General features: G+C 39.6%; 1 protein-coding gene across 9 annotated transcripts in view; it reads left to right on the top strand.

Annotated features, from left to right (window-relative positions):
• Positions 1-12,034, top strand: part of CEP63 (centrosomal protein 63) — a 53,337-nt gene that overhangs the window by 14,012 nt on the left and 27,291 nt on the right. For 8 of the 9 annotated variants that reach the window (XM_079795361.1, XM_079795358.1, XM_079795363.1 and 5 more), the window contains one exon: positions 11,533-11,628. In XM_079795361.1, the coding sequence (XP_079651487.1) occupies positions 11,533-11,628 (96 nt within the window). Of the gene's footprint in view, positions 1-11,479; positions 11,629-12,034 lie in introns of all 9 variants that reach the window. The other variant, XM_079795362.1, reaches the window with a different exon arrangement.

The following is a 12,034-nucleotide window of genomic DNA, read 5'->3' on the forward strand; positions in this document are numbered from 1 at the left end:
GGTTTCTTGTAGACAGCAGATATATGGGTCATGTTTTCTTATCCAATCCGTTACCCTATGTCTTTTGATTGGGACATTTAATCCATTTACATTTAAAGTTATTATTGATAGGTACTTGTTTGTTGCCATTTTTATTCTTTACCCCTGTGTTCCTTCTTTGCTTCCTATTTCCGTTTTTTTTTGTTTTTTTTTTACAGCAGATCCTTTATCATTTCTTGCATTGCTGGTTTTGTGGTAATAAACTCCCTTAGTCCTTTTTTGTCTGTGAAGCTCCTGATTTCACCTTCAGTTTTGATTGATAGCCTTGCTGGGTACAGTATTCTTGGATTCAGACCCTTCCTTTGCATGACTTTGTATATTTCATTCCATTTCCTTCTGGCCTGATGTGTTTCTGTTGAGAAATCAGTCACTAGCCTGATGGGGGATCCTGTGTAGGTAACTTTCTGTCTCTCTCTGACCGCTTTTAATATTCTTACTTTGTCATTGGTGTTTTCCAATCCTATCTAATAAAAGAGTAATATGCAAATTAACCACCATTCTGCAACACCCACAAGCCACTCCCACAAGCTACACCCACCAGCCAATCAGGAGTGAATATGCAAATAAACCCAACCTAGATGGTTATGGCCACAGATAGGAGGAGGGAGGCTTGGGTTTCCCCGACAATGGAGGAAGACAAGCTTTCCACCTGCCCTTGCCAGCCTAGGCCTCCACTCAAGGCTACAAAGTTTCAATGATAGAAGATACATAAATCCAAACATAAATGGCCGCAGTCATGGAGCTAGAAAGAGCAGGAGGCTAGGGTTGCCCCCAGCGATGGAGGAAGCCAAGCTTTCCGCACACCCTGGCCGGCCCAGGCCTCCACTTAAGGCTACAAAGTTTCAATTATAGAAGATACATAAATCCCAACAGAAATGGCTGCCACCACGGAGCAAGCAGAAGGCTTGGCTCCGCTCCAGGCTACAAAGTTTCAATTGTAGAAGATAAATAAACCCCAGATACCAGGGCCTCCACTTGGGTCGCCAGGGTGCTTGGCCGGCCTGCAAATGACCACAGACCCCTCGCCCATGCCGCCCCACACCCTAAGGGAACCCCCACCCTGATCTGGGACATCCTTCAGGGCAAACCAGCCAGCCCCCACGCATGCACCAGGCCTCTATCCTATCTAATAAAAGAGTAATATGCAGATTGACCATCACTCCAACACACAAGATGGCTACCCCCATGTGGTCAAAGATCCTGCCTCCATGTGGACACAGGATGGCCACCACAAGATGGCCAGCAGGGGAGGGCAGTTGGGAGGGACCAGGCCTGCAAGGGAGGGCAGTTATGGGCGATCAGGCCAGCAGGGGATGGAAGTTGGGAGGGACCAGGCCTGCAAGGGAGGGCAGTTGGGGGCGATCAAGCCTGCAGGGGAGGGCAGTTAGGGCTGACCAAGCCAGCAGAGGAGGGAAGTTGGGGGTGACCAGGCCTACAGGGGAGGGCAATTAGGGGTGACTAGGCCTGCAGGGGAGGGTAGTTAGGGGCAAACAGGCTCGCAGAGGAGCATTTAGGCATCAATCAGGCTGGCAGGGGAGTGATCAGGCTGGTAGGCAGAAGCAGTTAGGGGCAATCAGGAAGGCAGGCAGGCGAGCAGTTGGGAGCCAGCAGTCCTGGATTGTGAGAGGGATCCCAGATTGGAGAGGGTGCAGGCTGGGCTGAGGGACACTCCCCCGCCCCCATACACGAATTTTGTGCACTGGGCCTCTAGTTTAATTATAATGTGCCTTGGCGTCGGTCTTTTGGGGTTAATTTTGCTTGGGACTTTGTGAGCTTCTTGGATTTGTGTGGGGTTTTTCTTCCCTATATCAGGGAAGTTTTCTTTCATTATTTCTTCAAACAGGTTTTCTATTACTTGCTCAGTTTCCTCTCCTTCTGGCACCCCTCTTATGTGGATGTTGTTTTGTTTCGTGTTGTCCCAAAGTTCCCTTAGGCTCTCCTCCTGCTTTTTAATTTTTTTTTCTAGAAGCTGCTCTATTTGGGTATTTTTTCCTACCTTGTCTTCTATCTCACTGATGCGGTCCTCTGCTTATTCTAGTCTACTCTTGATGCTTTCTATTGAGTTCTTTACAGCAGCGATGTCATTTTTCATTTCTTCTTGGTTCTTCTTCATTTCCTCTTGGTTCTTACACATATTTTCGAATTTGTCTTCCATTCTTTTCATCCACCTCATGACCATTTCTCTGAATTCTTTCTCTGACAGGTTGCTTGCCTCCATTTCGTTTACTTCCTTTTCTGGTGATGCCTGCTTTTCTTTCATATGCAGGCTATTTCTTTGTCTCCCCATGATCTCTCTTCTCTGGGTGTCTGGTTATGTAGCTCTCTCTCTCCTTATCCCGGGCGAAATCTGCCCTTTCTGAGAGGGAGTGTAGAGCTCCTCTGAATCTGCGTGCTTGCGCCACTTGGGGACCGATGTTCTCGGGTTCATAGCTGTTTGGTGGGTGCCATAGTTGTAGATTCCCAGGCTTTTCAGGCTTCCGATAACATCCACTTTCCCCTTCAAGATGGTGTGGTCTCCGCGTTTGAGCTGGGCGCTCCGGGAGGGAACCCAGCAGCAGTGGGGGGGGGGGGGGCTGCCTGGTAAGGGGAGTCCTGTCCAGCAGTCCCCCACCATCTCCTGGAGTATAGCTGTCCCTCAACTCACCAACGAATACTCCCCGTGCAAACACACACTCTCCCTTTGTTTTCTCACTCACTATCTTGCAGTCTGCTTTCCCGTTGGCAGCCATCTTCTTTCCTCTGTCCATATATAACTTCTTTATGAAAATGTGAATTATGTCACATGATCTTTGTATAACCTCCATCCTATATGTCTGTATTAACATTCACTGAATTTAGTGAACATTGTTTTTGGTCTCACTGTATGCCTAGTATGAAAAAGTAAGCCCACAATTCAATAATTTGCCTCTTTTGGTTAGATCTAAAACAAAATTCAGAAAATCCTTTTTTTTTCTTCTAAATTATATTTTCCCTTCTTCAAAATTAGGGGAAAAGAAAGAACAAAGGAAAATAAAAATTACTTGAAATCTCACCACCCACAGTTTCTGGTGATTTGGGGGAAAAGTTTAACATTTGCCTTTAGCTGGTACAATAAAAGTACACTGAATATTGGAAGGGAAGCAGAAAGCAATTATATAAGTGCAAGAATTGCCTCTGAATTTCTGGCATGGATGGCAATCTCAGAAGGATTGGAAGAGTTGTAGGGAAACACTGGTCCCAAGCCCCCCTCTGATGAACTTTACTGTCTGTGGGATCACCACTCATTAGTGCTGCTGTTCAGTTTATTCAGGTTTTTTCAGGTGCACTTCTGTGAGCGGTACACTGAAATTGTGACTCTATTGATGCCACTTACCAAGAGTATTTTAGAATATTTCACTTAGCTAGGAGAGAGCTAGGCTTGATGAAAGTATGTTATACTTGTCAAGTGACTCATTGTTTGGCCATTTGCACTTTAGGTGTAAATTTGGCCATGTCAAATTTAGCCCCTTGCTAGACTGGGATTACTTTAAAATTTGGATAGAACTTGAGAGTATTTTAAAATTACATCTCGTGCAAAGATATAGGTGGTGAAAAAGTACATGGAATCATATTTGTTTTATTGTAATTTAGGTAAGGTCAGTGCTACTTATCTGGTAAGTTGCTTTAACTACCACTTCTTTGTTCTCTTAGAGAAAAACAAAAGTAGTTCCGATTAGTTAAAGTAATAGTGATATCCTAGTTAAGAAAATCTCTCCCTCTCCCTCTCTCTCTCTCTCTCTCTCTCTCTCTCTCTATATATATATATATATATATATATATATATATATATATATATATATATATATATATATATCCAAGCCATTTATTTTGGTATAAACCCATGAAAGAAATTCCTGTGTGTGTGATTATGAGAATATTTAGTCACTTTGAAGCTGTTTGAACTTAATTCTGTAGCTTAGTTTGGATGTCCAGGGCATTATTGCTATTTTTTCATACTGTAAAGAGAAATTATAGGTTCCATGTTAAGAATTTGAAGATTACAGGTTTGTCCTGGCACATAAAAGAAATTTAGAATTGTAGCTGTCTGGTCAATTTGCCGCTTCACTGAATGGGTTGCTGAAAGTAGATTAACTTTCTAGAACTAAAGTGCTTTTACCAAACACTAGTAATGGGAATCTGTTCCATAGAGTTTGTCTGTGAAATTGTGTTGAGCCCTGGCCAGTGGCTCAATTGGTTAGAGTGTTGTCACATACCCAGAAGGCTTCAAGTTGGATTCCTGGTCAGGGCACATACCTAGGTTGCAGATTTGATCCATGGATGAGGCAACAGATAGATGTTTCTCTCATATTGATGTTTCTCTCTCTCTCTCAAAAAAAACCCAAAACCAATAAACATATCCTCAGGTGAGAATTAAAAATAAATTGTGTTGGTAATACCATGTTCATATTCTACTTTGAAGAGTAAATGACATAAGAACTAGAAAATAGGGCTGCAAGTTTTTTTTCATTCGTATTTGTTTGCCAACTGAGAAGCAGTTAGTCCTGTGGTATAAACCAGTGCTGCTCTGGTGATGGGCCCATGATGAGAGCAAAAGCTTGCAGCAGAATGTCAATCAGTGCATTGCATCCTTCACTTCATAGAAGGTTTTGCTATAGAAAAATGTCAGTTGCACTAAACCATGTGTTTCGTGACACAGTTGATTTACATTCTGCCTCAAGCTCCTGGTACCTGCTGGATTGCTGTTGAGACTAGCGCCAGCCCATCTGCAGGTCATATGTGGAGGAGTACTAGTATAAACAGCCCATTTTGATAGTGAATGCTTTATGATTTCTGATTATACTCTTGGGACTGGGTTGTTTTTCACGGACATTTCTGCTGCTGTTACTTTCTCACGCCCCACAGAGCAGGTAGACTTAATGAAATGAGTAAGGAATTTGGAGTCCTGGCTCTGCCTCTTTTCAGCTGATTGGCCTTGAACAAATAATCTAACTTCTCTGAGCCTGTTTCTTCATGTGTAAAATTAGGATGAAAACCCTAAGCCCCAGTGTTGTTGTGAAGAGTTACTGTTTAAGAAAGCACTTTGAAAACTATAATTTGTATCTAGAATCTGTTATTTCAGCTTTTTTGTCACCCACGATGACCGTTTCAAACCTTGGCTCCCATTTCTCTACCTATGCCATCCCTCACTCTCAGCATTTAACCTTTTTTTTCCCCACCTTTTAAGAAACTTAAATATTTTGAGTGCCAACTATGAGCCAGACCCTGGTACATAAATAAACAATATTTTCCATTTAATGTTTATATTTGCCATATTCTACACTAATAAAAGAGTAACATGCTAATTGACCATACCTTCATGATGCCTACCAGCCAATCAGAAGTGAGTATGCAAATTAACCCAACAAAGATGGTGGGTTAATTTGCATATGCAGGTGCCAAACGGCCAGGGGCAGGATGCTTGCATTCCACACCACCCCAGCCACTCCGGGCCTCTGGGCAGTGTGGGAAGGTGGAAAGGTGGCTCCGGCCAGAGCAAAGGTGGTGCCAGCAGCCAGGGAAAGGAAGGCCCATTCTTGCACAAATCTTCGTGCATCGGGCCTCTAGTGTATAATAAATACAAAAAAAAAAAAAAAAGATTCTACAAGGCTTATAGAGGAAAACAGAAATTATCTGCCCAACCCCCTGAACCTAGGATTTCTGCTTCTCTGAAGCAGTCATTTCAATACCTTTAATTCTTTCTTTTGTATTCTCCTCATGTTTCTAAGTAACATTTATACTCACACTAGAGGCCCGGTGCACGAAATTCGTGTACGGGGGTGGGAGTGTCCCTCAGCCCAGCCTGCACCCTCTCCAATTTGGGACCACTTGAGGGATGTCCAACTGCCCATTTAGACTCGATCCCGGTTGGATCGGGCCTAAACAGGCAGTCAGACATCCCTCACACAATCCAGGACTGCTGGCTCCCAACTGCTCCTTTCCTGATTGCCCCTAACCACTTCTGCCTGCCAGCCTGATCACCCCCTAACCACTCCCCTGCCAGCCTGTTTGCCCCCAACTTCCCTCCTCTGCTGGCCTTGTCACCCCTAACTGCCCTCCCCTCCAGGCTTGATCACCCCCAACTGCCCTCCCTTGCAGGCCTGGTCCCTCCTAACTGCCCTCCCCTGCTGGCCATCTTGTGTCCACATGGGGGCAGGATCTTTGACCACATGGGGGCAGCCATCTTGTGTGTTGGAGTGATGGTCAATCTGCATATTACTCTTTTATTAGATAGGATATCCTAGTTTTCAGGTTTAGCTATTTATCTAATGACTTTCTACTATGAAAATTAAGGGTTTTGCTCTCTTCCATGCAATTTTCATTTCCTCATCCTGCCAGGATTGTATGTCTTAATTTTTGGTTAAGTTCAGTATTCAGTATTTATGTCATGAAGATGGTAAATCCTATTCACAGCTGAGTCAGATAGTATAATGATAATTAAACTTCTTCTTGTATATTTTTTGTTTTCCTGGGAATTAATAATTGCCTCATTTTCATTTGCTTTTTAAAAATGTACCTATCATTGATTCTTCCCAAATTCTCTGATACAAATGTAAGTCTTAGTGTTTTCAGGCGTATCAGGTAAAGTATTTCTTTTCTTTTCTTTTTTTTTTTTTTTTGAGCTTGCCATTCTCAAATATGAATAAGTGACTCTCTAGACTAGCAGTATAGCTTCATCTTGGAAACTCTCTTCACTATTATTCTGGAGCTTTTATACATTTATTTCTTCATCTTGGTAGAACATACTTTTATATATCTGAAGATATCATTATTCTCTTTTCACATCTGATTAAAAGTTTGATTGGCTGTAGAATTCTGCTTGAGAAGTAAATTTCACTCGGGATGTTTTTAGTTAAATGTGAATCTTTCAGACTTCAACATTTGATAATGGCAGACTAGGCAGTTTGGGCCAGTTCACCTTCTGAGGACAAATAACGTTAGATTAAAAAAAAATGCTTGAAGTAGAGTGCTCATAAGATAGTGAAGGCCAGGTCTAGGCTGAGCTAGAGGTCCACAGAGGTGAGTTCCAGGATTTGGGGAAATTATTAGCTGAAACTAGAGAAGGCAGTTGAGAGGATAGAGACTGAATCGGTTTTTTAAATAATTTCAAGGGGTTAGGAAAATAAAGGATTTGATGTCTAAGGTGGCTCTGAATTCTTCTGCATTTTCAGTCGGGAACCTGAAAGGAGTAAGGATGGGCCAGATGTGGAACAGGCCCTCTTCAAACTGCTACCAAAGTGCAGACATTTAACTCTGTCCCAGCATCTTCCCATATACCTAGAGGTTGCTGGTTCAATTCCGGGTCAGGACACATACCTGGGTTTTGGATTTGGACCCTGGTTGGAGCACGTATGGAAGGCAACCAATTGATGTTTATCTTTCCCTCTCCATCTCGCCCTTCTTCTTTCTAAGTGTGTCCTCTGGTGAGGGTTAAAAAAAATCTCTGAATTAGTTTAAGATGATCCTAGAGTGCTACTGTCCCCAGGCAGCGCAGAGTGCTAGGGCTTCTAGGAACCTGGAAAAAAACAAACTTACATTTTCTCCAAAGGGAAGGAAAATTATCATTCTGGGTCTTGAATTATTTCTTCAAATAAGTTGCAAATATAATGCTTGATAACCACTGAGATAGTAACCTCAGGCATATAAGGAGACAGGACAACAACAATTTTAAAAAGGAGGGGCAATAAAATATAGAAACAATCCAAGACAAAGTTAGATATGGGCACTGCCATGCTTAGACTTTACAGTAGTTAGAGTTACTGTGTTCAGAGAGACAGAATATTAGAGCAAGCAATTGGAAGAATTGGAAACTATAAAAACAACCAAAATGAATATTGAGAAGTAGAATAATTGAAACCAAGGTCTTAAAGATTGAGGTAATTAGTAAACTGGAAGAAGCACAAGAGAAGATGTTTAGAATAAAGTAGACAAAATGATAGCAAATGTAGAAGAGAAAGTACAAGAAAGAGGATACAGCGAACAGGTCTAGAATGCTTTTGGAATCTCTGAAGGAGAAAAAAGAGCGGGAATGGGCAGAAGCAATATTTGAAGATAAATTGGCTGAGTTTTGCCAAAAGTGAGGAAGACCATGTATTTAAGAAATCCAATCATCTCAAGCAAAATAAATAAATATTTACCTAGATTGAAAACTAAAGACAAAATAGAAATCTGAAAAACAACCAAAGAAAAAAATAAAACCAAAAGTTATCTACCAAGATAAAAAGACATTATTTACAAACAGTTCCTAACAGTTGACTTGTCAGCTAGAACAGTGAAAACCAGAAGACAGTAGAAGGTTCTCTCCAAAGAAATGACTTATTTTCTCTGCCAAACCAGAAATCTATACCCAGAATAAAAATGAAAGGGAGATATTTTCAAATCAACAAAAATTGAGAGAACTTGTCGCTGGCAGACCTGTACCAAGGAAATACTAAAGAATGTTCTTCAGGCAGAGGGAAAGTGACCCCAGGTGGAAGCTTAAGAGATTAAGGAGGAAAGAGAAGGAAATAGTAACTATGTGGGTAAAGCTAAGGGAATATTGACTGATATAACAACAATAACCTTTTCAGTTTAACATGTGTAGGATTATGATGGCGTTTAAGTCATGTTTGGGATAAATGGAATTAAAGTATTTCTATAGTCCTTTGGTTGCCTGGGAATTGGTAAATCTACTAATTAACATTAGATTTGTTCAATCATAGACACATGAGAACCATTAAAAACACATATTAACATGTTAACAGTATACTATATCTTCCAAGCTATAAGAGAAAAATGAAATGATAAGAAGTTTTCCAAAGAAGTCAAGAAAGGAGAGAAAAAGGAACACAGAGTTTATTAAGTACAAATAACACTCAAGATACAGATGTAAATCTGAATAGGTCCATTCAATGTAAATGCACTAAATGGCCCAATAAGAAGATAAAAATTGTCCAACCTGATAAAAATAATTAAACTCCATTATTTGGGGCTTATAAAGGTACAGCAGAGTTGAAAGTAAAATGTAAAATAAAAATATATTTCATGTAAACACTTTGAATAGAAATATTATATAGGTATATTCATATTAGAAAAAGTATACTTGAAGCAGAAGCAATGAACATTACTCAGGTGAAGAGAAATCCTTCATAATTATAAAATACGAAATTTCAGTACATATAACTGTAGCAGACATTCTCTGTGGCCAGTACCACATCTTCTTTGTCTCCCTCCTGATTTCATCTTGGCTATTATGCAGCTCCTGTGCACTGCCAGCATCTCACTACACTATGCTTCTCTCTCTGGAGCCTTGGAAAGCTGCTCAGGTGAACCTTAGAAGTGTGGGGATGTTAACACTCACAGGGCAACTTTTAAGCAGTGGAGGAACTGGAATCGGTGCATAAATTCTCCAGCTTACCATCCTTTAGATAGAGGGACAATTCTGAAACACGTTCTGTCTGGTTCCCTGGTGAGTTCCCAGTGTGATTTAGGCGCAGCTGCTTAACTGCAGAAATCGACTCATTAACACACCGTTTTATTCCTTCCCTGGGTCTCCCTTTCCATTTCCTCACTGTGCTACCTGGGATCACTTCCAATACTTGCTCCGAAGTCTAAGTATCAGGCTATGTTTTGGGGGGAACTCAAACTAAGACAGCTCCCCCCTGCCACTAAGTTTGTAAGTAATAAAATAGTCTTAAAAGAAAGTTCTTTCACTCTCCTTTATCTGTATGCAAAAAGACACAGAACTACAAGGAGAACTAGGATAAGTGACAGTTGTAGCTGGGGATTTTAACCTGCTCTTCTTAGTAACTGATGGAACAAGAGACAAACATCAGTGAGGATATAGACTTGACCTAAGTTATACATACAGAACATTTCACAAGAGGACTGTGGAGTACACGCTCTTTTATAACACAAACAGAACTCTTTCCAAAATTGACCATTTTCTGGGCCAGAAAGTAAATCTCAACACACAGGGTATGGTCTCCGAACATAGTGGAAACAAATTAGAAGAAAATACCTAAAAATTAAAAATCCTTTGAAATATTTTTATAAATGGTTTTCTCAGTTTATTTGCTTTTTAACTTTAATGGGGTTTAAAAAAATAATGAATTTTTACATTTTTACATATTCAAATCTATTCTTTATAGAATTTTTACATTTTTACATAGTCTAATCTATTCTTTTTAAATGACTCAGTTTTAAGCTCAGAAAGTTTCATCCTACTCCAGCAATCCAGTAAATATTCACTTAGATCTTTATTAAAGAGTAGTTTTCTCTTTTCTATTTTATTAACTACATTTAATCATTCTTCCAGTTTGAACTTCAGAATCCCCTTTTCAAGTTAAAAAAAAACTAGAATTTTTCATTGGAATTGCATTAACTTTTTGTTCTTATAAGAATTTTTTTTTTTTTTTTTTTTACACTGAAGTATAATTGAGCTATAACGTTATATTAGTTTCAGGTGTGCAATGCAATGATTCAATATTTGTATAAATTGCAAAATGATCACTGCAATAAGTCTGCTTAATCTCATCATCATACATAGTAACACATTTTTTTTTTTGTAATGAGAACTTTTAGAATTTTAAAAAAAATTACCATTCTATATCGTATTTGAGATTACTCCTGATCCTCATTCTTCCTCTCCCTCCTCACTTAGATGAAATTCTAACTGGAAGAGAGGTCGAGAAACACTGAGGAATATTGATGGGGGTGATGGCTAGGCATGAACTAGTTGTGGCTGGTATCAAATCATTTGAAATGGGTTAGGATAATGTCCTTGCTCTGGTTGGTGGAACTGATTTCTCTGAACTGGGATACATGGGAAAGCAGGTGCAAGTCTCCTACTGTCTTTTCTGTCTGACATTACTATTTTGCATTTTGATTTATAGAACTTATTCTTTTTTTTTTAAAATATATTTTATTGATTTTTTACAGAGAGGAAGAGAGAGGGATAGAGAGTTAGAAACATCGATCAGCTGCCTCTTGCACACCCCCTACTGGGGATGTGCCCGCAACCAAGGTACATGCCCTTGACCGGAATCGAACCTGGGACCCTTGAGTCCGCAGGCCGATGCTCTATCCACTGAGCCAAACCGGTTTCGGCTATAGAACTTATTCTTGATGTCTCAGATTTTTTTCTTGTTCAATATTCTTAGTTTCCAAGGCTCTTATAACTTTGTGTCTTAATTTTTTTATGTATTGTATTTTTTTTTTATGAAAAGGGTTAGGGAGAATAAATCAGACAGTGAGAGCAAGTTTTCATCTAAACCTAGAAATAGAACAGAACAGTTGTTTGTTTTCAATTTTTTTTTTGGCAGTGTTATGGATCATTAAATAATTAGATATTTGACTTAACTGAGAAGTGGGGTAATACTGTATATAATTGAGAATTTGTGTTTACAAATAAGTACAAAGGTTATTTTCTATTTTTATGTTTCAGGGATATTGTTTCAATGCTAATAATGAACAATGCTACCACCTGTCTACTTGTAGGTTGGAATGTTGCGTCAACAGGTAGAAGAACATGAAAAAGTCAAGCATGAGATGGCCATGGACTATAAGCAGGAGTTAAAGAAACTACAAGAAGAAGTGAGATTTGATTCTGTTAGGAGTTGTATCATTTTGTCTTATTAACCTTGAGAATTTTGTTAACAGGCTAGTTTCTACTTTGTATATATTTCATGGGAGTAACAGGGGTGGGAATTGATTTCTATGTTCTTAAGTCCAGGCAAAGAATCTTGCCTAATTACATGTTTGGTACTACCTAGAACAGAGATTCTAAAATGTGTTTCTCAGTTGAGTACCTGAAAGAAATAGAGCTATTTTTGTATAATACTGTGACATATTGATACCAAAACCATACTAAATATTATTTTTGAGTTAAATCAGTTACTATATTTTAAGTATTGGAGGATCCAACAGTTTTAGAAGCATTTTGGGATAAATAAGAGAAGTAAAAAAATTCTGTTAACTCAATTTTATTCTTCAGATTGGA

The sequence above is a fragment of the Cnephaeus nilssonii genome, assembly GCF_951640355.1.
Source record: "Cnephaeus nilssonii genome assembly, chromosome: 17".
In the NCBI taxonomy this organism is placed as follows: Eukaryota; Metazoa; Chordata; class Mammalia; order Chiroptera; family Vespertilionidae; genus Cnephaeus; species Cnephaeus nilssonii.